This window comes from Rattus norvegicus, chromosome 4 (assembly GCF_036323735.1).
Source record: "Rattus norvegicus strain BN/NHsdMcwi chromosome 4, GRCr8, whole genome shotgun sequence".
NCBI classification, from domain to species: domain Eukaryota; kingdom Metazoa; phylum Chordata; class Mammalia; order Rodentia; family Muridae; genus Rattus; species Rattus norvegicus.
Window position 1 is genome coordinate 153,470,700 of NC_086022.1, and position 26,634 is coordinate 153,497,333.

General features: G+C 48.0%; 1 protein-coding gene across 32 annotated transcripts in view; it reads right to left on the bottom strand.

The window, feature by feature from the left end:
• The window catches only part of Cacna1c (calcium voltage-gated channel subunit alpha1 C), a 620,764-nt gene that overhangs the window by 39,531 nt on the left and 554,599 nt on the right, over window positions 1–26,634 (bottom strand). For 20 of the 32 annotated variants that reach the window (XM_063285506.1, XM_063285499.1, XM_063285508.1 and 17 more), the window contains 7 exons: window positions 25,700–25,807; window positions 24,929–24,981; window positions 24,501–24,647; window positions 22,797–22,998; window positions 21,156–21,314; window positions 20,496–20,606; window positions 6,561–6,644 (listed from right to left, as the gene is read on the bottom strand). In XM_063285506.1, the coding sequence (XP_063141576.1) occupies window positions 6,561–6,644; window positions 20,496–20,606; window positions 21,156–21,314; window positions 22,797–22,998; window positions 24,501–24,647; window positions 24,929–24,981; window positions 25,700–25,807 (864 nt within the window). Of the gene's footprint in view, window positions 1–6,560; window positions 6,645–7,246; window positions 7,331–20,495; window positions 20,607–21,155; window positions 21,315–22,796; window positions 22,999–24,500; window positions 24,648–24,928; window positions 24,982–25,699; window positions 25,808–26,634 lie in introns of all 32 variants that reach the window. The other 12 variants (XM_063285512.1, XM_063285503.1, XM_063285504.1 and 9 more) reach the window with 2 other exon arrangements.

A 26,634-nucleotide genomic window follows, 5' to 3' on the forward strand; every position in this document is an offset into this window, starting at 1 on the left:
TTGTACACAATTTAGGACAATGTCAATAGTGCCCAAAGAAGTTGGTTTCCTGGGCTAGACGGCTGAGCTTGCTTGGTGGCAGTAGTTCACGGGAGCACAAGGCCTCTCCTGTCCCCTTTCCCTGTAATCTTCCTGGGCAGATACTCCAACACTGGGCTTTGTTATACAGCAACCCTGACTGATCTCACCCTTTGTTGTGGTAGCCTAGGTCCATGCCTTCTACTTTTGGATGTTGCCCCTGCGTTTCTTTTTAAGATACACACAAGGAAACACATAATGGGATTTATAGATACTCTTCTTGTAGTCTGAAAATACTTATTGGTAACATATTTCTTGACTAACAAACTATTTTTTCCCATAGAGAGTTGGTTTCGATTGTTTAGGGGATGGTAGAGAGAGTGAGGAAGGGGGCAGAAGGGACTTCTCTTGACACAATAGCACAGTCTATGTCAGTGCTGTTCAGATTGCCAGCCGCCTAGCTAGGCTGCATGTCTGGGGGGGATGGGTCAGTAGGATATAGTTACTGGGTGGATAGAGAACACAGAAACAGATGAACACACACACACACACACACACACACACACACACACACACACACACACTCACATGCATAGCACATTTCTTGTCCAAGCACCCAAGCCCCTCTTCCACTGGCATGAGTCGGCTGTCATGATGGTCAAGCCTATGTCTCTGAGTGTAATTTTTGGTCACCCCACCACCCCTCCAACCCCTGGCTAGTTCAGGGCTTTTGCCTATGGATTGATAGATAAAGGGTTATGTGCTTCTGAGTGTTCAGCAGTGGAATGGGAGAGCCACACAGAGGCCATCTGCTCAGTAGACATGCCAGGGTTCTGCAGTGCGGCTGTTCTGAATTGTTGCTTTGCTTCTAGGAACATCCTAATGTCCTCCCATCTACCCATCACTTGGGTAAGCCCTTAAAGGACTTCCAGTGAACCAGAAGATCTCATCTTAAATAAGAGGGGGGCAATTCAGAAAATTCATCAGCCAGCTAGTCCCACTAAACTAGCCTGTAGCCATCACAGAGAAATAAAGTAGTTTATTTTCAACCACTCAAACACCTTCACTCACCATGGTTATCTTCCCTCCTGATGCTTCCTTTGTTAGCCTTTTGTTGCCCGGATTAAGATATCATCTACTTAAGTTGTATTTTACTTCAAAATTTAGGCTTAGGTCTGATTACCTCTCTGGTATTTTCTTCTTTTAGTATCATGCTCTAGCTTGATAGTCCTTAGGTCATGTCTTTGAAGCAGGGCACAAGATGAGGGTTCTCTGAGACCTTGTCTTAGGCTCCCCAGCCCAGGTAATGACAACTTCGCAAAGAAAGCCGAGAAAGTCTGGGGTAAGTTATTCTTGAGCCTCAAAGCCATACGACACAGAAAGCTTTGCTTGGCTGGAGTAGCCTCTCCTTAGCATCCCCTGCACACTGTGCTTACATGGTCTCAGAAGCACCATTCACAGCAGAGTCAGGATGTAATCACTGAGTGAGTTCTGTGTGGGAAGGAGACTAGGCAGGCCAGATGGTGTCCCCTAGACAACCTCATGTCATCACCCTGGTCTTTAGTTCCTTCCTAGCTGCAAGAGAAAACACTTTGGTGTGCTATATAGGTGGACTGGAGCCATTGACACTGGATGTCCACAGTGCCCCAAGCTAAGCAGTTTAAGCCTATGGTCATGTCTGTCTTGTTTGTTATTTTGTGCATTCCTCATCTCTGTAGGGGTCCTAAGAGGCAGCAAGCTCCATGCCTAGGCTGTTTGCCAATGCAGGCAGGAACTGGAGCCAGAGAAAGAGACAACAGGCTTCATCATCAGGAAGGCAGTAAGGAACAGTTGGTAACTGGAAGTCATGATTGTGGGCTTGTGGTGGAAAGATGCTGTTGGGGAAAGGCATCCCCAGAGATGGCAGTGACGGGGACCTGGAGTTAGCACTATAAGCCATCCTTTCCTGAAGCTGACACTAGTCCTCTTGCCAGTTCAGCAGCCCTGTACCCTTCTCTTGTTCTCTCTCCTTGTTTCTTGCCTCTGTTGATTGGGCCAGTGGATGTGGTGTGCATTCCATCTCCTGCCACTGCTTCTGTGAGGTCCCTACACAACGCTTCGTGTGAGCATCCCAAGGGTAGCGAGCATCCCTTGGCTGAGCATCAGCACAGGGAGGTTGGTAAGCAGTTCTGTGTAGGTCAGCTGCAGGAAGGCACCAGTTGAGGGCCTGTGAGTAGTAGAACTCACCAATCCCTACTTTCAGTGATTTTATGCTGACACCATCTCAGTGCATGGCTGTTGCTCTGTGGGCCTGCAAGCGTTGACTGACAGGAATGGCTTGAATCATAGGCGTGTCATCAGTTAGCTGTAAGACTCTGGACAGGCTGCTCGCCTTGCCTAGGCCTAGATTTCACATGTGCAGGGGGGCCTTGGTTTTGATTCAATCACATGAGTCATGGAGTTGTCTTGAAGACTGAAAAAGTAAAAAACTAGGTCTCCCGTTGTTTCTATTTCTTCTTCCCCCTAACCAGCCAAGGTCACAGCAACTGCCATAGATTCTGAGTTTATTTTCATGCTCTGGTCTTTTCTGTGGCCCAACACCTTGCATCTAGCCATTCTTCCATGTTGCTTCCACTGAACTTGCCTAGAAGTCCCCAAGGGTTGCTGGTCTTTTCCAGGTTCTATCCCAGTGCTTACAGCTCTGTCCCTGTCTCTGTCCAATCCTCAGATGAGCCACATGGGTGCCCAGGTGGACGTGAGCACACCTGTGAGTCCCAGAAATGGGGCAGGGAACTCTTACCTCACCATACTGGATCACAAAGGCCAGGGGCTGCAAGACACTCTCAGCCCTCTCCATCCACTCTTACCACACTCAAACACACTGAGGCCCAGGGACCTGGACTAACTACCCTAAGACACCTCATGTCATCATCCTGGGGCTGGAAACAACCATGGCTTCATAATGTACAATTTGAAAACGGCTCTCTGCACCTATAATGTAGGAAATAATGTCTTCTAGAACTTTCTATCATTCAATATCCTTTAAGAGGCCCAGTGAAAAAGCTCAGAAAGGCTACTGGTCACATCCTCAAACTGATTCCCATTTGGGATATCAGGGAGCACTCTGGGTGGATGCTACCAGAACTTTCCACGAACAACCATGGGCCATTTCTAGAAGGTTGAGTCCTCTCCAGGGCTGGAGAAGAAGCAAGGCTCTATCAAAGTGGAGCAACACCACGCTTTGATTCTACAGAGCTCACGTCGGAAGAACAGGGTAGATGTAGACAAGATGAAGTGCTAGGGAGAGGGGCAGAGACCTGGGTTTGAGGCATCCTTACAAGGTAGAGCGGAGGCTTGGAGGAGCACTTGGAAACAGCGCGCAGCTGTTAGGAGAAGCCCATGCTGAATCTTCAGAGTTCGAAATTTAGGATAAAAAGGAATGTAAATCCAAAGTTGCTCCGAATATAAAAGTCCCACCTGTTTATGCCAAGTGCCCCTGACCAGCACTCTTTGAACATTCTTGTCTTTATTCTCTCTACCCACTGCTTCCTTGCTAGAATACAAACCCATGAATACTGGGTTCTTTTTATACCAGGTGGCTAAAGAAGTGTCTACCCATAGAAGGAGACTGTGAACATACAGAGATGAGTGTGTGCTGACCCCAGAATTGATCAAAAGTACATTTCCTGGGGGGAAGGGGTGACTTGAAAGGAAGAAAGAGAGGAAGGAAGGAAGGAAGAAAGGAAGGAAGGAAGGAAGGAAGGGAGGGAGGAAGGAAGGAAGGAAGGAAGGGAGGAGGGAAGGAAGGAAGGAAGGAAAGAAGGGTGAATACCAGATTCAGTGAAAGGATGACAGCCATGTCCCGGAGGAACATGAGGGGATGGCTTACAGGTGAAAAGCCATCGTGGGTAGCTTCTGAATAGAACATGGGTCTGGGAATCTGTGCTTATGATGACAGTATGTGCATAGAGAAGTCTGGGAAGGCCTGGAGCAGGAGCTAGGGATGTGGAATTTCCTTGATTTTCCCATGGGCTCCTAAGAAAAACCTGGCACTGGGTTTGCAGCAGGTCACCTAAAGGCAGAGAAATGCGAACTGGCCATTCTTTCTTACCTTGCAGCTGTCCTACTGGCTGCTGGCCCAGTGCACGTCTTTATGGTAACATTTGTGGTCATAGGCCAGTCACACTCTGGTCCTGTGGCTGTCGATGACCTGTACTTTCTCTGATGGGCTGCACCTGCTAGTTACCTCCATGAGTCTAATTAACGACATCTGGGCAAAGCTATCCTTGGTGCATGTAGGTTCTAAGTTATGGGTACGCCAAGGAGATGGTCTAGTAAGATCAGGCTTTGGGAGGATGTGGTTTTCTTAGATGCTGTAGGTTTTACTCCGTAGATCTTTACAGTTGACATAAGGCTTTTGAAGAGGTGCTGTTATATGAGCACACATGTATACCCACATCTTCATTCTTACATAGGGAACAAGTATATTTGCTTTGCCTTTTAAAATTGAAAACAGAAATAGAGATGTCAAGGCAGGATGAGAGCTATGGGATTTGCCAGTAAAATCCTGGGTTATAGTGGGTCTTCTACCATCATGGGAAGCAGCCAGCAGTCCTTCCCCATGCTTTCCTCTACTGCTTAGCTTTGCACCAACTTCTGCATACATCTGCACTACTGTCTGCATACAGATGGCAGAGCCCGTGGCTTGTCTTTCTTTTCACTGTTTTCCCTGCAGGACCCTCAGGGCAGCGCAGTGCACGGCATCTGTGCCAAGCACAGAGTCTAGCCTTTAAGTTCTGAGACTTAAATAACAACTGGACTATCACTTAGGGGTCACACGGACTGCAAGCTAGGTGTGTACTCAGAGAGGAGGTTAGCGGCAGTTGTGAAAGACTGATTTTGTTATTATTTATCTGAGAATTTCCAGGAAGGAAACAAGCCTAAAGTTTACATGTATGCATCTAAGCGTGGGAGTGTACAAATGCCCATATACACATAGCTGCACACTCTGGGTGCTCCGTTTGGAGAGCAAATCTTTGAAGGATGTTGTGAGGATGGGAAACCAACAGCAGGAGAGGTGGTGTCTGGAGATGATCTCAGGTTAGGAAAGGCTTGGGTCCCAGCTACACACACACACACACACACACACACACACACACACACACACACACACACACAGAGAGAGAGAGAGAGAGAGAGAGAGAGAGAGAGAGAGAGAGAGAGAGACCCAAGGTCTCAGAGACAGAGGGGCAGTTGAGGCTGGAGGTATGGGAGAGGCAATGGGCATCGGCAAGGGGGGCGAAGAAAGGACTGCATGAAGAACATGAACTCATCCTTCCTGAGTCCCGTGGCTACACGGAGGACCAAACCAGTGAGAGAATATGTCCATTCAATCTTGGGAGTGGGCCAGGCTGCATGGAGTGGGTGGGGATGTATGAAGGACAGCGGGGGAATTCCAAACATCTAAGATCAAATTACAGAATCAGGTGCTCTGCGCTCTTATTCAATGGTTCTATCCATCAAAGGTTTGTGCAAACATCATCGACTCTCTTACTTAATGGAAAAATAATGACAAAAAGTAAACGAGACATGTTAAGGAATAACTGCAAGAGGACTTGCTTATAGAGAAAGAGAGGATGCTTAAACATGCCAGGTAACAAGAAGACATGTGCAGGGACTGTATAGAAGGAGGCAGCTCTGGGGAGGAGAGGGCTACAGGGCTATGGCTGTGGGTTCTGCCTGAGGCCGGAGAGCCAGGGGCAGGTTATGAAGGAGAAGAGGAGGAGGAGCAGATGGGCGCACAGTTCACGCTCTATGGTGAGCTCACAGGGGCATGAGGCTTACATGGATCCTGTGTCCACAGCAATGGGAAGAGAAAACCTGCCCAAAGAGCGTTCAGTAAATCACCAGGCTCTTTATTGTTTCCAGAAAAGGGAGGACAAGCAAATCTCAAACATGACCAGTACTTTCTCCCTCAAAGTGTCGAGCGTGGGCTAATGGCATTTGGTCAATGCAGACAGAGTCTGTTCAATGTGAGTACAATCTGCTAGTTCTTGGGAGAGGGAAGGTCATCGCTGACAGTGCAGGCATGTTCCTAGCCTCAACTCTGGGTGTTCTGCGTTATGAGGATGGACAATCAAGAGGAGGCAAGGTGGTGTCTGGAGACGAGTCTGGGGTAAAGAAAGGCTTGGGTCCCAGCTCCAGTGCTTGCCCAGAACTTGTAAAGGACCCTTCATTTTTCTCCCTCCATAACTCACATAGCTGCACCCTCCTATACGGTGTGAGTCATGCCAGGCTGAGAGAAAAATAGATGCAGCAACCAACATTTAAAAGGAAGTCTTAGTGCGTTCCAAAGATTAACCAAATGACTTAAAAAACGGAATCTCCAAACAAAGCAAAGAAAACAAAACAAATTTGAGCCAATTTAAACAAACTAAAACATGAAATAGAAACAAGGAGGTGGGCACAGGAGATAAAGATGAAAGACAAAAAATAAAGCAGGGGGGAACAGATGGATGTTAGAGCAGGCGGGGTTGGCCGGGTCACAGACGCCATGTACTTACGTGTACCTCGGTGATTGCTATATCAACAATGCTACCCACAACAATCAAGGCGTCAAATGTATTCCATGCATCACAGAAATAGTGCTGCATGGGGCAGAAAAGCCAGGAAAGAGAGAAGGAGACAAACCAACAAAAGAGGAGAAAACAAAAACACAGGGAGGAGGAAAAATGAAAAAAAAAACAACAAAAAACAAAAAAGAGGCATGAAAGAAAGGAGAGAAGAGAAAAAAAATGAGAGAAGAAAAAGGTTACGCGGTGCATTAGATAATCTTACCACTCTACATGCTGGCGGCTCAAACCTGGGTAACCTGGTTTCCTCAGGATGGGGAGGCCTGGCAAAAGCTAGGTTAGTTCCGAGGTGGGTGGGCGACAGCCACCCGGAAGGCAGCCAGGGCTGGCCCAACCAGTGTGCAGCCTGTTCCCTCCGCTCAGCTCTGCGCCCTTGGGCCCGGCGTAGCCAGGACACGTGGGAAAAAAAGGAGAATAGATTTCTGCTTTTTTTCCCCCTCTCACAAGACGACGGCAGGTTCAATAAAAAGCATGACTGGAGGTGGGTAAAATCAGAAATTAAAACAAAAACATAAAAAAGAGGTAAACAAAGAGAGAGAGAGAGAGAGAGGAAGGAGTGGAGGAGGCAGGAGAGGTGGAAGGACCAGAGTCCCTGGGGAGGGCAGAGCGATACTCACATTAGTTTCACTGAGAATGACATCAATTATGCTCCCAATGACGATGAGGAAGTCAAAAACATTCCAGGGATCACTAAAGTAACCCTACATGAGGGAGGGGCAGGCAGGACGGGGATTAAAAAGGAATATTAGACAGACAAGAACAGAGCAACATCACCATTAGAATCACTGTTCTGGCACCTGAGTGTGGCTGTTGGGAGTTTCAAACACCAGCATCCGGCCAGGAGCCTGGTTGGGTTAGGAGCGGCAGGGAGGTATTCAGTTCAGTCCTCCTGCCCTGCCTTTCATGGGTCACATGGTCCACATCCTCTCCGCTTCCTCCACAGAGGATCCTTCCACTTCCTCAGGGCAGAAGAAGCCATGGGTATAGGGAGTGTGAGTAAGACACAGTGGCTGGACTACACTGATGGTGTGTCATCTCCTATAGTCGATACAGTATATCATGTATCACATATACTATATTGCATATAGCATGTAGTCTATTGTATATCATATATGATCTCCACTTTCGGTTCTGTCTACTAGAAGGACCTATCAGAAGGGAGAGCAGTCATCTTGTGGTTGATAAGTCTGGACTCAGAGCTCAAGGTCACCAAAGGACCAAGTGGCTGAAGCAGTGTCCACAGCAAGATGGACTCTGTGTAGGTGGATTCAGGCTTAGCCTCTTTCCTGCACGGGTCATGCTCATATTCCTCAGGGCAAGTTTGGCTTTTCTGATGGGACGGAAGTGTCTCCTGGTCTAGGAAGCCTCTCCAGACAGTACCCTCAGGGGTGTCCCATAAGTACCACCCCAGGCTCCTTGGTATAAACTCTCAGTAGGATGAGAATGCTGCCCAAAGTGATGGGAGCTGCCAAGGACTTCCATGGGTACAGGCTGGGGGAGGCGGGATTGGTTGGTGGATGGGTTACTGCCTTTTTAGGAAGGAGCCTGGAGCCCTGGAGAGGAGTCCAGCACAGAGGGAAAAACCAGGGTCCCAACTTAATTATTACTGCTGCCTGCCTGGGTTTCATTGACTTTCCACTTACTTGGAAGAGGAAACAGATGAGAAACCACGGAAAGCTTTTTGAAGCACACGGACAACTGTGTGACCAGATGTCCAGAATGCTCAGAGGGCTGGGGACTGCTGGGTAAGCAGCCTCTTTACAAAGAGCAAGTGGCATTCTCAAGTAGTCTTGGTACTTGCCTCTGTAGGGAGGGGAGTGCCAGCTTAAAGGGCCTTGTCTCAGAGCATCGAGTCTCGGTCCCCTTGGTGGAATGGAGAGGACCTAGGACTAAGGAGACCAGCCTTCTTTTCACAATGACATTTGCCTCCTTTGTTTTCCAGAGGGAGTTCTCCAAGGGGCTTGCTCAGCACGGCTCTCCGAGATGGGTGTCTGGAGCTTGGCAAGAGGCTCTGGAAGGAGGAAGGTGCTCAAGGAGCGCCTCAGCTCTTTGCTCCCAAAGGTCGACAGCTCTCTTTGGCACTCTTTATTCATAAGTGCTGAGCCTATGCTCTCCCATCCTCCTGCTTTATCCAGATTCCTCAGTTGTCTGGCTTCCCAGCTGTTTCCTTCTAGAGTAAACTACAAGACAGGCTGTCCTAGGGCTATTATTCTTAGATGAGGAGGTCAGGCCACAAGGAAAGGGGACTCTAAGTTCCCAAGCGTTTCTGCCCAAAGAAAACCTACGTTGCCCCAGGAGGCTTTGGGCAGCCTGACTGAGGCTGAGGCTGTCCAGGTTAAAGGTCAGATGAGGGTCATGGACTTCTCTCTTTCAGTTAAGTCTTCCAGAAATAGTCAGTGCACTCCTGGGTTCTTACACACTACTCAGGGTAGAAAGGAACATGAATCTGGGAGAGGGCGGCTAGGGGTGAATCTCCCAAGTGAACCCTACATATGTGTACGCTTTAAAACTGGATCTTGGAAGAATGCTGGGGACTATCTATAAATGTGAGTCATTTGTCTGCGAATAGAGATACTTCAGAAGGAAAACGGAAGAGAGGTCAAAGAAGAGAAGGGAGAGAAAGAGGACCAAAAGTAAAACCATAGGATGTTCAGCTCCAACCTAGGAAACATGGCAAACAAATGTTATTGGGGTACAGAACAGGAGGAGAGAGAGGGCAGGAGTCTCTGCTCAAAGAAGGAAGAGGAAATGGGATCTTTCCATCCACCAAAGACCTGCAACAGACGAGTGAATTGGCCACGCTCTGCAATACCTCTGAACAGGGAGAGAGAAGGAGGGAAGCAGAAGAGGGGCCTCCATGGTGAAAAGCATGTATACACACACAGTTAATTTGCTAGTACATAGCAGGGGAAGGGGCTGAGATTTAAAGGGACCGTCAACCCCCAGCTGTGCGCTTCTGTTTTCCCTTTCTCTTGGATTGACTTTTTTTATGTGCAAAGAGAAAGAAATGACCCTCAGCTGTCACACCCCCCCCCCCCTGCCATAGCTTCACAGTCACTGGACTGGCTAGGCCTCTTGGGATTAATCCCACCTCCTGGTTGCCTGTCCCAGGCTGTGCTGTTGGGGCTTTTGGTAGACTTCTCTGTCCTCTAACCTTGTGGAAATTACTGGGTGTTAAAACCGAGTTCCCTTGTTGCCAAAGGCTCTGGTGGACAACCAGTCCTGGCAACCACACGCACAGCTGGAATGCAGAGTGGTCAGAGCAGCGCTGAGGGTAGAGAGTCCCTTTAAGAGGCAGCTTTTCACCCTGACCTATAGACCCACATTCCCATCCCTTTATCCCTTGGCCCATTGGTCCTCTCAGCTGAGCCTTGAGGATGGCTGCAGATCCAGCTTCAAGGTCTCAATTCCTTTTGTCGCTTTCTTCTTCTTCCCACTATTTCAAGAACCATTATCTCCCACTCGCCCCACACCCGTTCCAGAAACAAAGCCCACATGCACCAATTTCCCACCAATTTGGTAATCTCTAGGTTGTCCAAGGGAGGCACCTGGCCAAGTCCTTATATGAGGGGCCTGGAAGAATATTTCCTCTACATGCTCTGGTGTGAAAGAGTTAAGTGTTTTCTTTTGTACGCACACGGATGCGTGCACACACACCCATTTTCTCCCACCCTTCGTTTTCCCATGAGCATTTGGGGCTCGGGAGTAGAACAGAGAGGATAGTGGGGGACACTGACCCCCTCTTTTTATCAGTTTAACTAGGATCAGCTTATACTTTACCAATCTCTCCTCAGGTAAGTGGGCTCCCTACAGTTGCAACATCAGGGCTAGAGAGCATTGTGCTGGGTCATTTAGAAGTGGCAAACCAAACCTCTGACTTCCCAACTCCTCAGAGCCAGTGAAGAGAGAGACACATGCAGAAAAGGCAGTGTGTATAGAGTTAGAAGCCTTCTCTTGCCGCTCACAAGACCCTACTTGCTGAGGGGCCTCCCCTTTCAAATTACCAGGCTTTTGGCATGAGATAAGAATATGGGGCTCTTCCTTCTGGTTTAGCTGGGGAAAGTTGGGCATGGTCCCCACTGCCAAAGTCTGATCATTGCTTTTTAGCCCCACCCCCTCTTGGGCAGAGCTTCTGAGTAATGGACAGCCAAATAGCATTTGCTTCAGCGAATCACTTTCAGGAAGGAAAAGTGACTACAAAGGTTGCACATTTCACGTACACGGGGGTTTTGTATTTTCTTCTCTTTCAGATTAGTTGTATCTTGATTCAATGATGTCATGGGAGCCCTACTCTGTCGACACAGGCAGTGTTCCTAACAGAGTGACCTTTGGAGGCAGCTGGTTTAAATCCTATGCTTCCACTTTCTAACAGGGCAGCCGTGTGTGTGTGTGTGTGTGTGTGTGTGTGTGTGTGTGTGTGTGTGTGTGTCAGATTCCTATTATCACGACAAAGTACGTGTGGGAATCAGGGAAAGGGGAAGGTGATTTTGGCTCATGGTTTTAGTGCATGGCGTTGTTTCTGCTGCTCTGGGTCTCTGGTGAGGTAGTTCGCAGTGGTGGAATAGGTCTGTTTATTTCATGGCGGTCAAGCAAAGGAAACAGAAAGGGCCTCTACACTTCAAAGACACTCTTCCAAGGACCCAACTTCCTCCCACCAGGGCCCTACTTCTAAAGGTTCAGCTGCATCTCAATAGAATCAAGATCCAAAGTATAGCATTGAGAATGAACTAATAGTTTAATCCGTGTCTGTTTTCCTATGTAGAAAATGGGGCTGACCATAGCATTACGGTTTCATTTACAAGATACCATATGCACAAAACACTTAGATCAGTACCCAATCTGGAGGGAGCTCTAAATTTGTATTAGTTCTGGTCATGATTAGCTAGAGTCAACCCGTCTGCCTCATTGTTAGGTAGCATCCACAGGCTGGGCTTTTATGTGGGGCTGAGCAAAACCAGGCATCTAGAAGCAATGTATGCAGAAGGAACAGGAAGTTGAAGGTTCTTGGGCTCGCCTAGGCCCTTTCTGCTCACCATTTATCTGGTTACTACCCTTGAGATGCTCTTGAGAGCAGCCAGGCTGGCAGCGTTGACACTGTGACAGCGTGCAGGTTGTCACGGCTTAATTTTATTACACTCAAGTTCATACAGATAGCACATTGCCAAGTTCTTAGAAAACAACTGTTCAAGCCAGGGGAGACGTGGTCTTCTTTAGGCTAGAAGCTTGTGGAAAAGAGTGCTGGGTTTCCAGGGTGGCTGCCGTCTCTGATACAGGGAATAGGATGACCGCACAAGAGATTGTAGATACACACACTATTGCAGAATTCTGGATCCTGTCTCTCCTCCATCCAGGCCAGAGGCCTCCTCTATCAGGACGGACACACACCTCACAGCAGATGGTGATAACACAGGAAGCCACAAAGCCCTCTGTGCGCACTTTCATTGGTATGCCAAGGTTAGGATACTCATTCATAGAAATTTTACAGTAAAGATTAGTCCCTCCCTACTATTTGTTATGCTTTCTCTTCTGTGTTCCTTCCTGCCCACCTTCATCATCTTGTATGGGTCTGGGAAAGCCAAGCAAAGAAATAAGGAGGAAGCCAGGACCTTCCTGGTACCCGATGTTGACCGGCCCACAACTTCCCTCCTAGGCCACAAAAGCTCAAGCAGGAAAACTCTAGGAGATCCTAGCTGAGGCTAGATGTGAGGCTGCTGACAGAAAGATTGGTTAAAAACAAAGCACGGGTGAGGGAAGGCTCGGTGCCACAGGATGCAGATGACAGAAACATTCAGGCATCACAGGAATTAGGTGGAAGGCAAGAGTTGGGCATGGCGGTGGAGAAAAAGGCCACTTGAGGCTGGTGGGAAATGGGGGACTGCCCAGGGTGGGGAGACAAAGAAATACGTGGGTGGTGGCAGGATTGAGGAGTCACAGAGCACATGGGTGTTATATAGGAGATCGGGATGCTGAAAACAAGGAAATACTGGAAAAAAAAGATGGGGAGAAAAAGAGAGGGAAAAGGAAGAGGAAGGGAGAGAGAGGCTGGGAGTGGGGCTGAATGTGAAGTACTCAAGGCTGGGTTCCAGGGCTCTGGAATGACCACAGAACTCCGACAGGGAAAAGAAACACCAGTCTACATGAGACCAGAGGGAGTGGCTAACCCGCCTTGCAAAGCAGGGTCTAAAATGAGAGGGACAAAACATGGGGTCCCCAAAGAGAATGGAGGTTCCTGGCTTGGGGGAGCAAGTGTTTGGAGAAAGATGTGAAGCGCTGCTGGACAGGGCAGGCTGTGTGGCGGTGTGGAGGGCACAGGCATAAAGGAAGGCTGAGCCTTGTTCCTGGAACCCGTGGTTTTTCTGGGTCCTGGGCTGCGGAACCGAGAGGTGGGAAACTAGATAAACTGGGGAGAGGTGCCGAATCCAGCCAGAGACAGCAGTGGCTGTGGCGAAGCCTCAGTGTGCCTGCGAAGGGCGGGTTTTATGGAATATCATGGAATCAACGGTTAACTGACACCAAGCAGAGATAATGTAAATCGCATTACATCAGGGTGCCACTTAGATATAACTAATCACGGAGATTAGCGGCGTCTAATGGAGAAGGCATAACCAAGCACGCAGCTGCTCATGGCCTTCAGCCTGTGAGGCAGTGAAGACTCCTGTGTTCCCATCAGACCCATCCTGTGGTGTGCTAATTCAGAAGCTCTGGACAGCTTCCTGCGCAGAAAGCTGGCTACTGTAGGACAGTTGGCAAGAGCAGGCCGGGGTTGGGTCCTTGCTTTGTAGAGGCTCTGGCTGGGATCGTGATGGGGCTCTCTGAGGCTGGGTGGGGGAGTATGTAGACCTGGGAATGTGTGCTCCTCATACATACCTGTCCTGGAGTCCCATTGAAAACGTTTGAAGGCATCAATTCATTTATTCATTTCATCACACAAGATCTGGGCTCCCAGGGCCCTAGAACTGTGCAAGGATGAAGTCCAAAGACCTGAAACTAACCCCCAAAGCTAGTGGTCTGCCTACCCGAGCAGATGGAATTGGGGGCTGTGAGCTAAATAAACTCCTTTTGGGGAGCTTCCTCCTGCCTCAGTTGTGCCCGGGTAGACTGGAGGACCTCATAACTATTTCTTCCTACCCATGCTAGAATAAATGAACAGATTTATGCAAAAGACTCCTCTCAGAGTAGGGTGCTGAAGGCCGTTCCCCTGGAGCCAGCCATGGCAGACAACTTAAGGTTCAAGCACACACTGCACAGAGTACGAGGCTCAGGCAGCCTGGAGTGGGTATAATGAGGAATAGGAGGCAGTCCTTTCTGAGTGACAGAGAGCTGGGTCCTGCTGCAGGTCTCTAAACAGTATGATAGCAAGGCTCCAGGGAAGCCTTCAAAGCCCAGGCAAGACACACTCCTTCCTGCTCAACCCCCTTCATCAGCTCCCCACAACCCCATCATACCCTCTCCTGGTCCTGGGCCCCATGTCTGCCTGACTCCGAAGGCACGGTGCTACGAAGACCATCAGACCCAGGCACCAGCGTCCCCTTCGTAATAAGACACGAGGGAAATGGTGGCTGCTTCCTCTTTCAGATGAGTCTTGAGAGCTGACAGCAAGCGCTCTCACCGCTCAGTGCCTCAGCTTGCCTCCATACGACATGGCGATAGAAAGTGCGCATGCCTCTGTGGGAGTTTGAGTTTGCGCAATGTCGGGTATGAGAAGTACTGCAAGGTCTACCTCTGAGGAAGTGCTCATTGCCCACCATTGCTGCTACGACTGCCTCAGTTCCTGAGGGCTCCTGTTTCCCAGAAGTCCCTTCCTGCCCTGGAGGATCTGCTACTCTGTGGCCACACAGCCAGGGCCACTGTTTTGTGTGGGTTGAGCTCCTGCCTCGGCACCCTCTGGGTTTGGGAATCCCTCTTCTCATGCCTTCAGTTTCTTTTCCCGTGGCAGGATCAGAGACAGGGAACCACAGTGTACCTTCCCACTGGGCTTTTACACAGTGTGAATACGTTTCCACATTAAATAATTAAATGTAATAGCTAATACTTCCCTTCCCACACTATGGCTTTATGTAAGTCATATAATTATTTTTTTTATCACTCATGGCAAAAGCACCATGCAGGAAAGAAACCTGTCACAATGTTGCAACAATATGCAAATCTCTGGGTACAAGAGCTGTGGAGAGGAGGCCCCTCCTGAGGAGCCCATTTGTGCCTGTCTGCTGGGCACTGTGCACATCAGGTGTCCGTGGGCACACCGCAAATAAACAATAATCAGGGGGGATGCCTGCTTACCAATCAGCTGCTAAAAAGCAAGCCGGGGCTGGCCGTACACCCACAGGCCACTGGGCTCTCCTAATGAGGCCAGAAGGAGCAGAAGCAGTTGTGGCATGTCAAAGCCAGTGACCTCCTCCCTCCTCTTTTCTGTTTCTATTTCTTTAAGCGACATGTGTGGTGAGTCTGTGGTCCCATGGGTTTCACTGACAGCGAAGACACCCACCGTGGTTTTTAATAGCTAAGGTAAACAGATCTCAACTAAATTCCATTAAGAGGCTTTATGAAGTTCCGCCTTGCTCTTTGTTCCACTAGTCAGCCTCCAGGGGGCACTGTGGAGCTGGGTAGAGCCACAGAGTGGGTCCTGGTGGCCAAGGCTGCTTTTCAGGTTTAGGGAGAGCACATATCCCGCGGTATGGGCCAGCTGTGCCTTAAGTGTGATGTAGCCACATGTCTTCTGAAAGACATGTAGATAGTTACGGTGCACAAATGAACCTGGCCTGTTGCAACTTCAGCTTTTAGTCTAAGGTTCCATACCTTGGTTCTTCTGTGGTCTCCAACTTCTGAAGGGGATGAATCCTTTACCATACGCAAGCCTTTTCACTTACATTACAGCTAAGAGATCCTGTATTTTCAACATTTTATGTTGAATGTTCTTGGAATTAAAATTACAGAATATAAATTACAGAATATTTATCATAACGTATAAACTGTGGGTCTAAAACGGGTTTAAGATCATTCATCTAAAAAGGAGGCTAATGCAAGTTTTAAAAGAAAACATTTTACTTACTCCTGAAGTTGTTTACATTAATTTTTTTAGGTCAAGGTGACTATGAGGAAACAGTTCTCTGAACTACTCAGAGAGGGGGAACTAGTGTGGGGGCTTGAACATCTAGGGCCCCCTCCTGTTCCTTGGGGTAAGGAGTGAACTCTCCTGGGTCTCTGTTCACCCCCTCCTTTCTTCTCTGTGGGTGACTTCCCTCGCAGAGCCCTTCAGCCTGAGATACAGTGATTTCTCTTGGTCTCTTTTGGCCATCCTTGCTCTTAGCCTCCAGACATTCTCTTCCCCCTTCTTCTCCCCAGTGTCCCACCTGTTAGCTCATCATCCACATTCCCTCTGGGAGGAGGAACTAGCAGTTCTCTCAGAGCATCTACTTAGGAGGGCCATATGTAGTACTGACCACTAAAATAGATCTCCTGCCCAGACTGCCTGTTCCAGATCCCAACACATCTCCAAAGCCCTTCAGGCTGGCCTTCCCCACTCTCCTCAATTTCAACGAATTGTTGCCCTGGTACAGTCCCTGAGGGGCGAGCCAGGGAGCTGGGAGCCCTCTTTCATTCCTTCTCTTTGTCCTTTTGGCTGATACATCATCAGAAGATGTCTGAACAATGCTGGCATTACTCTCTCCTGCAACGTTTCCAGGAGGTTCTGTAGGAACGCCTCCTCTTCTCCTACACCAGGCTGTTCCTTACCAAATAACTAACACACTGGTCCCTAAGCCCCCCTACTTGGTACCCCAGGGACTTCCTAGACCACACCCTCCCACCCAGGGTGCCTTCAGGATTAGCAGCCCTACTGGGAACCTTATGGAAGCAGAGAGGTTAAGAGCCTTCCATTAGGGACACTCTTGCCACCCCAGACCTACTGTGCTTCAGCCCTGGGTTCACCAACTCATCAGCTCAATTTGTCTGAGTTGTCATGCTGAGCCTGTGTCAGTAGCAAACCCTAGGCATTGATTGTCAGCCTTACCTCCTGGCATGCAGACCTGTTGCTAAGACGGGAACGTCTGTGGCTACACTGCCCTTCACCAGACCCTGTGCTGCCCTCTACAGTCAAGTCAGAGCTGCCCACACGGGCAGAAGCCTTGAACTGAGGCTCATTCTAACAACCTGTCTGGATCCCTCTCATGCCTGCTTTTCTTTCGGAAGTAGGGTTCCTTTGGAATTTTAATTGGGATTGTCTTGAATCTGCAGATGAAGTTGAGGAGAAATAATGTTTCAGCAAATGAGTTTTCCAGTATGGGAACACATCTCTTGTGCTGTTAATTTTCGTTTAATCATTGCTATAAAATTTTAGTTTTCTTCTTGCTATATTTTTAGGTGCGGGACTTCTTTTCCATGTTTATCTTAAAAAGTATCTTAATTTTCTGTAATTATTTCAGGTCATGATAGGAATATAATCTAATTAAACAACTATTTAATTACCTTTTAACCATTCCAAACAAACCTTTACCCTAACTTGCACCTGCATACTAATGCAGACATAAATATCATGCAAGTTTCTTTTGCCTATTTCCACTACATCTAAGGACAGAACTCCTTTGGCACCCTGTGAGGTTTTAAGCTGCCTACCCTTTTCTTTGGATCTCCCCTGCATTCTTCAAGCAGTTCTGAGAGGGAGAGGCTCTTTAAATTTGTGTATATTAACATCTCATTTTTTATAGCTTTTTTTGTATGAACGAAGTATGGGCAGCTGGATTCGGGGCAGAGATTTTCTTGAGTAAATTCATTTTACACAGAGCAGTGAGGAAAACGGATGTGAATGAGGAAAGATTCACTAGCATCCATCACTGCAGAGAAAATGGAAGAAAGAAGCAGGGCTGATAGATCAACCCATCAACCAATCAGATACAGAGAGGATACAGCAAGGAAAATCAAAGCAGGGACACCTCCAGATGATATATTCCCAACTATGAGTAATGCCAGGTGCTGTGCTTGAGATGTTAGGTGTCCATCAAAGGACCATGTGTTAAAAGCTTGGTCCCCAGAGTGGTCCCCCTATTGGAGGAGGGTGGACTCTCCAGAAAACGGAGCCTAGCGAAAGGAAGGAGGGAGGGAGGGAGGGAGGGAAGGAGGGAGGGAAGGAGTAATGAAGGGGAAGGGAAGGGGTGGTAGAGAGGGGGAGAAGGGGAAAGTAAGGTAAGAGAAAAAATGGAGCCTAGTGAAAAGGAAGGAAGGAGGGAGGGAAGGAAGGGGAAGGGAAGGGGAAAGGGAAAGGGAGGGGAAGAGCAAGGGGAAGGGGAAGGGGAGGGGAAGGGAGGGGAAGGGAAAGGGAGGGGAAGGGGAATGGAAGGGGAAAGGGAAAGGGAGGGGAAGGGGCAGGGGCAGGGGTAGGGGAAGGGGAGGGGAAGGTTAGTTGAAGTAGCTCACTGAAGGCCTGCTCTTTGAGAACTGTAGGATTCCAGCCTGCTCAGTCGCTCTGATTCCTGGTTATGGATGCAGTTGTGTCGCCCTATACACAACAGGGCCACCATCTGCCACTCTCCCTGTAGTATACTGATTGGAGCATCCTACACTCAAGCCTCAACTATTTGTTATTAGTTGCTCCAGGCACTTCATAGTTATGACAATATGTGACCAACACACCCGCCTTCTCTGTTCTTGTTGATCGTTTTGTCACAGGGAATTCACGCCACACAACTGGGGAAGGTAAAAAACTTTCAGGTCTGTTAGAAGCCATTCACACCATGGTTCTTGGGCAAACTCTGTGTTGGTATTTCTACCAGAGCTATGAGGATTTCTGTTTGGCATGTGGCCTGAAAATTCAAGGGCACATTTCCTAGCTTGTTTACCAGTGAAGAATACGGTTAATGAGGGTGTAGGCCAATGGGCTCCCCTTCATCTTCTTCTCAGTTAACCAGTCAATGGTCTCTGGTCACCTACACTAGTAGTCTTCACTCCTCTATTGTTGGGGTTCCCTTTGAGGAATTCATAGAAGAGAACCCCTTGCCATTATCTAGTTGTGTGAGACAGCTCACTTCTGCACCCAGGAAAAAAAACTCTCATATTTTACCCTGTCTTCTCAGGACAGAAAGACGGGTATTGAAAACAATAGGAAACCAATTGGTTATGTCTTAAGAACAGGCTTGCTCCGTCATCTGTAGGATCTATCAAGTGTGTATTTCAGGCTGAGGTCCTGAAAATGTCCTTCGCATGGGCTTCTCAGAGCAGGTGACTCGATGCACTGTGAATGCTAGAAAGACATGGATTCAGAAAGCCCACTGCAGGCTCTGGAGATTGCCTCACCAGGAACATACCTGACTCCACTGCGGGATGACTGAAGCCTAATATGGTGAAAGTGATGACAGCCCCCTAGAGGTTGAGAACTGAGGCTGAAGCCCAGGGGTTCTGCTCTCCTGGCCTGGCTCAGGATGCTACGGATGATGCTTCTCTGTGCTCAGGCATGGAACCTGGACTAGGGCATCGTGTGGGGGCAATGCTTGTGGGCCCCATAGAAGATAATCAAACAACTTGGTCTTCTCCAGGCCAGGGCACAATTTATGCCCTAATGGTCTGAACTTGGAGAGAAGTAAGATAAAGGGCATATTTCCTTTTTTGGGGGTAGGGAAACACAATTATCATCACCATACCAAGTGAGATTGATTCATGAGGAGTTTTCAAAAAGTATGAAAGATCCCGAGGTGTCCTGTGGTTGCAAGGACGACACAGCGTTTGTGGGTCAGTATCTTTAAGTGCCTCGAAGGTGAAACGAGTACTCAGCAGAGTCCTCTCCATAGAAGCACCCTCGTGAGCAGGTCCAGGTGACAGAGAACATAACAGCTCCCTCTCTTAATACTTGGGTATTTAGATTGTGGGTAAGTCACTTCCTTCTTCCCTGCATTAGGGATGCTAACAGCCAAGGAGGAATCTTACGACCAGTTAATCCTGGGCCAAGTCAAACAAACAGGATATTGTTGGAGACCTGTCGTTTTACCACCTGCTGTTCTTTGTCGCATCTGGTAAAGCTGGTGAAGGAGGGGGAGAGGAAGCTTGGAAAATGGGTTGATATTTTAAGTCTCTAAGTGTGATCCTCCAACCTTTCACTTCTCTCCAGGAAGGGTTAGGGGTACCTACAGTCAGTGTTACAGCTGCCCTCTGTAGTAGCCCTCAGTCCCAGCCAGTGAACGCCAGAGATTGTGGCCAGTCTACAGAGGTCAAGGACAGAACACATCACTTTTACTAGCCGGTTCCAACATCACCTAGGACAGTGGGCAGGACTGGTGAGAAAGGGTGACAGGCAGTCAACCTTGTCAGTTCCACCTCATTCAGATAGTGCCAGCCTCCTCTCTTTGATGAGGTGCTGCTCGCAAAAAGTGATACAGCAAAATCTGCAGGGACTGCTCTTCCCATGCTGGAGGACAGAGGAAGCAATGGCAATCTCTCTGTGGAGGGGCCCATGGCATGGAACCCTGGGCTCTGTGCAGACATAGCATGGCCTGGACTTCTTACAAGCACTCATCTTGTCTGGCAAATGAAATGGGAGAGGGGTAAATCAGGGGTCTTCCTAGATCTGGGGGGCTGGGCTAGGAGAAGTTTGGCTTGCCAGTTGTGGAAAACGGAAGGAAAAAGGTTGGGGCTTAGCTCATAGAAAGACCACAGCTCAGCTCATGGAGGCATCTGCTTCTTGTGTGTCTCAGTCATGGGCCAGAGTATGAGGTAAGGCTCATGTTTTAAGGAGTTGGCCTGGTTCTCCTCTTGGCCACTGTAGCTTTTAGAGCACTCTTTAGAGACGGGATGGCTCTTTACTGCAAGGTCTCCCTATACCTCCTTGTCCAGCGGACACATGCCCACCCCATCCCATCAAACAACTTTCTCTCCGAGGCCTACCTTGGGTTTGAAGGCAATGAGCTTCAGGATCATCTCCACCGTGAAGAGGCCAGTGAAAAGCATGTTGAGTATATTCATGGCGATTTTGAAGAGGCAGCTCTGGCCGTAGTGCTAAGTAGAGGGACGGTGAAGCTCATGAACGAGAGCCAACAAGGGCCCGACATCCTTGGGCTCCTTATCATTTCTGTCCAACTTTCTCAGATGCCCTCATTCTACAGAGGTCTTCCCTGAGCCATCCTGGGGAATCCAAGTGGACTCTGGAGACAAGGTAAGCTCTTGCCTTTCCTACCCTTTCTGATAACAGGGGTGGGAGGGATCTGGGCTTCTGACGAGTCCATGATGACTTCTGGGGGTTTCTGGAGCTTGAGAGCCTTGGCACACCCTGACTTCCCTGTAGTAGGGTAAGGTATTGAATCTATTCCATGCCCCATGCTTGTGATGATGACTCTACATTTACTCTCTTGGGTCTGTCCCTCCTCTATTCTCTGTTATCAATCCAGGGCCCCAGGGATATGGTTACAGAGTAAATTCTCCGAGAAGGGATACATCTCCCATTCTTCTGTCTTTCTTACTTTGCCAGCTGCAGGCAAGTGACCAGCTGATCCGGCCTTGCAACTTCTTTTACTACATTTCCCTAGGCTAGCCCCACCATGGACTGACCTGCATGGCCAGGCAGATGGTGTTGAGCAGGATGAGGACGAACATCAGATACTCGAAGTAGGTGGAGTTGACCACGTACCACACTTTGTACTGGTGCTGGTTCTTGGGGATGTACCTTCGCAAGGGTCGGGCCTTGAGGGCATATTCCACACATTGTCTCTAAGGAACAGAGAATAAAGGTACGTGGAGAGAGAATGGGATGAGGAAGGACATGTGACAGTCAAAAGTCGGATATGTGTTCAACTGCAGCCTGGGAAGGGGTTCTGGGGCTCTGGCTCAGAGCTGTGAAATTAATGTGAAGCAGGCTGTTGATTTCTCTGGCTTCCCTTACCATCAAATCCTATCTAGACTGCAAATAAGGAGCTCATCTCCTTTTCTCTAATTGGTAATGACTGGAACACTGTGCAGCCAATGTTTTCTGCCTGATAAATCTGATTGGCTCATAGCTAGTCTTGGTTATGTCCCACATCATAGATTCTCCATGGATTAGCTCTTGTCTAATTTGTCACTTTCTATCTTGCATCCTTCTTCCTTATTGTCTAGTACCTACAAAATCAGAAGACCCAGAACTGTCAGGAGAGGAATTCTTGCTCTAACTAGAATCTTGGGAAAACAAAAAATGTCAGTCAGTTTTTTGTGCACAACACCCAAATCCCCAAATCAGAAAGCAGAAAGCAACTCCAGCCTGCTTGACCCTTGGCCTCCATGCCTAATCCCTAAGTCTTACCAACCTCGCCTCCTGCTTTTACATCTTTACAATTAACTGATGTTGGGTCAGGCTCTCAACATGCCTCATCTACACTTTCCAATTGGCTTTCCTTCTTGTCTTTCTTTCAACACTAAGTCTACACTGTAGCCCAAGTACTGAGTCTAAACCCAAGTAGCAGGCATCAAAGCCCACAAAGGGTCCAGCTTTCCAGACATGCATGGGGCTGAACATACGGGGCTATGTCCTTATGAGTTGGTTTTATTCAGGACATGTTTCTACACGGCTTCCACGGGGAGTGCAGTGGGAGCTAATCTTTGGTTCAACAACTGTGTTCAATCCTAATAGCACATCACTCACCTAGGGAGTTGCTAGCCTGTTTCCATAAGTTAACAGAACATATTCCAGTCTTCGATGTCACCACGCCACTCTCATTTAAGACTCTTGCTTCAAGTCCCTGTTTGGATCTCTGTTTTGCTTGAAAAGTCATCTAAGTGGCTTCCTAAAACTGTTCTCCTGCCCACTCGCTCTCTGTCCCCCACTGTCCTAGTTTCTCTCTCTATCGTCAATGGTACCAATACACTTGGTTATAGTATAATGTTCCAATTTCTAGATAAGACACAAATGTCTTTCTTCCACATTGCCTGAAACAAAGTTTCGCTAAGTGGAACCTTAACAAATATTTGATGGTTGAACACATTTTCCAGACATGGAATTTTTGAGGATTTAATGTCTGTCAGGCCTGAGAAATGAAAGATCCATATTTCTGCAGTAGGAATTTGGAGCAAACACCCCATTCTGTTGGATGAGGACCTTGGTATCCACACATGTCCCACAAAAGACCCTAGCCACTCTTCTGAGTGGGTCCTGGGCAACCACATCCTGCCCATCCTCATGTGGGCCCTGCTTCTCTCCTCTCCTTCCCAGAAGGCTACCTGGTTCTTGTCCAGCTCACAGTTCTTGTATTCTTGTTCCCCCTGCTCCTGGAAGGTGACAATGACGAAACCCACGAAGATGTTCATCATGAAGAAGGCAATGATGATGATGTAGATGATGAAGAAGATGGAGATCTCCACACGATAGTTGTAGATGGGACCCTTGTCTTCTGTGTGGGAGTCAATGGAGCGGTACAGCAGCCTACAGGAGGAGATAGGCTCACAGAGTGACCTGGAGAAGCAGTGTCACCTCCATAAGATGATGGCACCACTGCTCCCAGGGGTCCCTGAAATCAAAGGAAACAGCTCCAGGCTGGGGCCAGAGGGTCTAGGCTCAAGTCCCATCCAGGCAAACTACTGACTCTCTTTGGCACTGAGTCCACACTGTCAAGTGGAAATGATAGTTCCCTATTTTCCTAATGTACAAGGCAGCTGACATAATATATACACAGTGCTTTGGAACCATCAAGAGCTATTGAGCTGTAACAGTCATCACTGACCCCAATTTCAGGTACAGAAATGTTGTTAAATATTGAAACAGCTTTGTAAACTGGCATGGACCAAAGGAGATGAGGCCCAGGAAAAAGTAAATCTGAGAAAGAAATTCATTTAGATATAATAAAATGAGCATCACCCCAATTATTCACACCATCCACAGTAGTTTACAGCACGCTTGTGTGTGTGTGTGTGTGTGTGTGTGTGTGTGTGTCTGCCATACATTTCAGTCTGGGCTATGGATCAGTTAAACTTGTTCTTCATGGACCAGGATGTCCTTCTCTTCTTTGTAATCACCCTAGTATATGGTTATTATCTGAGCATCACTTATGAGTGGCCATATAATGACAAACCCCATCCATGCCCTGCTACATGGAGACACAGGTATTTAAACAAAGATACAAAGAGCACCATACGGATAACTGCCTTCTGCCAGCAATGCTGTGTGAAGACCATTGAGTTGGTCCAGTAGAGAAAGAATCACATTTGCAGAGGACTGGACCCTGGCTTTTGTCTCTTTCTTACTTGATACTGTTAATGTAGACAAGAGACCATTTCTCTGTGGTGATGCAGAGTCTGATCTGACAGAGACCTCTCATCTACCTTTATCCTTGTCAGCTACACATAGAACTCTGTGATGACTAAAGGTTCATACCAGAGAAATTCCTTCTGTGCTTGACTCTGAGATGCCATAAATACAATGGTAGACTCCCAGTTTTGCAACTCATGTTGGGCTTGAGAAAAGGAGTTAAAAGGTATCCGTTTTGGGTTGGGGTCTCTAAAATGCTGCATGCGTACTGAGTGTTACACCCTTGGTACCACATACACAAGGTCTTCGGTGAAATATTCAGCACCCTACACCCCAATAAAATCTTTTCTAAGGGTATATTTTTGTTTTTGAGATAGAATCTTACTCTGTAGCTTTCAGTGGCCTGGAACTCACTAGGCCAGCCTCAAACTGACAGAGATCCACCTGTCTCAGGGGTCTACCTGCCTGTGCTTCCTCACGGCTGGAATTAAAGGCATGTTCCACCATGGCCAGCTAAAAGTCTATGTTTCTGCAGTGATCGTATTCTACAGTTCTCCAAACAACCTCACTGCCTGGGGACAAGTCTGACCTCTGGGAAGAATTCAGGAAATGAACAAGACCTTGGGTAATACTTGGATAGCCAATGTCTCAACCTTGTGAGCCCTGGTATTCATACTCACTCTGGCCACCCCTCGAAGGTGGAGACGGTAAAGAGGGCCATCATGGCTGCCAGAACATTGTCAAAGTCGAACTTGCTGTTCTCCCAACTTCGAGGCTGGATAATGGGGTGGTCAACTTCTCCGTCTTTGTATGTTATATAGTTACCCCTGAGAAAGGAAGAGAAAGGTAATCATGGGGGTGTCCTGTATCTCTTCCACCACCAATGATTCCTAGCATGTTGTGTGGAATGCCACCAAACTAACTGTCCAGTCATCAGAAGAGTCAGTGAGTAGAGTGTTGAGGAATAGATGAAGTCACATCTCACAAAAATGAGGTCAGGTAAGGGGATGGGCCAGAAGACCGTCTTCACACTCCTTTAACCAAGTCCTCCCCACACCCCCACCAAGTTAATAGCCCTGGATCTGGGAGCTGGCTAGCATAAACTCACTTGCATTCTGCCTCCGTCTGTTTGGAACTATCCGAACAGGTATAGAGCTTTCCCTAGAAGAGAAGAATGAAGTGATTAGAGATTCGCCCCAGGGATGGATCCGGCAGAAGACAGTCAGTGAGCATGCCTGCTGCACAGCCCTGAGTTTGAGCTTAGAGGATAACATGTGCGAGATGAACAGGGTCTAGAGGCAGAGGACATGACTCACAGTCAGAGCTGAGAGTGTAGCCAGATCCAAAAGCAGGGAGCACTGACGTCGGTAGGCCCTGCTCTCTGGGAGGGTCTTGAGAGGAGGAAGGAAGGGGAACTGGGTCTGGAGAGAGTTTATGGGGAGAAGTCAGTGGATGTTTATACAGTGGGGGTGAGGGAGGCAGAGAAAGAGTGCTTCCTGGAAGAGACTAGAAGAACTAAAGAGATGGCAGCAGGAAAAAACCAATTAGGCCTCAGGCCGGATGGTATAGTGTGGACACAGTGCTGTTGTTAGCAGCTGCTATGGACTTTAAGCCAAGGTCTGACACATAGGGACCAGGGGATGAAAGTCATCTGGGAGAAGAGGAGGCAACTGACGGGTGGCACGGCAGAGAGCACGGATGTCTTTAGCTGGGAGAGGCAGAGATAGCTTCCCTCTACTTTCTAGGTCTAGAAAGTTCAAATAGGTTGTAGTTAGAGTTCACCCTGTTCTGCACACCTGACTCAGACTGATCTCCCTTCTTGGATCCATCGGTTCCCTTCCTTGGGAATTCTGGGAAGGGAAAGGAGGCAGGACTTTACCTTGAAGAGCTGGACCCCAATGCAGGCGAACATGAACTGCAGCAGAGTGGTGACAATTACAATGTTTCCAATGGTCCGGATGGCCACAAACACACACTGAACGACGTGCTGCAGTGGGGAGAGGGGACAGGAAAGGGATAAGATTTCAGACTAAGCATCTGTGAACCAGTCCCTGGCCCCCGCCAGACCCAGGACAGGCAGATCATATGTTCCAAGAAGGAGAAATCAGCTCCCAGAGGTCTGGAAACCTCCCTGGAGCCACACTGATGGAACTCATGGGATGCAAAGGGGTCCTTGTCGTGAGTGATGACAGATATCAGCCATTCCACACTCTTATCAGGGGGTAAGAACAACATTAACTCAAAATAGCTTCTCCCTTGCCATAACCCTTCCTTTGCATCTTGTCTAAGAGCACGAGTACTCTGTGTATTCTGTTATCCTAAATGAATTTCCAAATTGCTCTTTCTAATTCTGTGAAGAATTGACTTAGGATTTTGATGGGGATTGCACTGAATCTGTAGATTGCTTTTGGCAAGACGGTCATTTTTACTCTATTAATCCTGCCGACCCATGAGCATGGAGGATCTTTCTATCTTCTGAGATCTTCGATTTCTTTCTCCAGAGACTTGAAGAACTTGTCCTACAGATCTTTCACTTGCTTGGTTAGAGTCACCCCAAGGAATTTTATATTATTTGTGACTATTGTGAAGGGTGTTGTTTCCCTAATTTCCTTCTCAGCCTGTTTATCCTCTGAGTAGAGGAAGGCTATTGATTTTGAATTAATTTTATATCCAGGCACTTTGCTGAAGTTGTTTATCAGGTTTGGAAGTTCTCTGGTGGAATTATTGGGGTCATTTAAGTATACTATCATATCATCTGCAAATAGAGATATTTTTGACTGTGACGTCCGCTGAGCCAGGTAAGGAACAAATAAG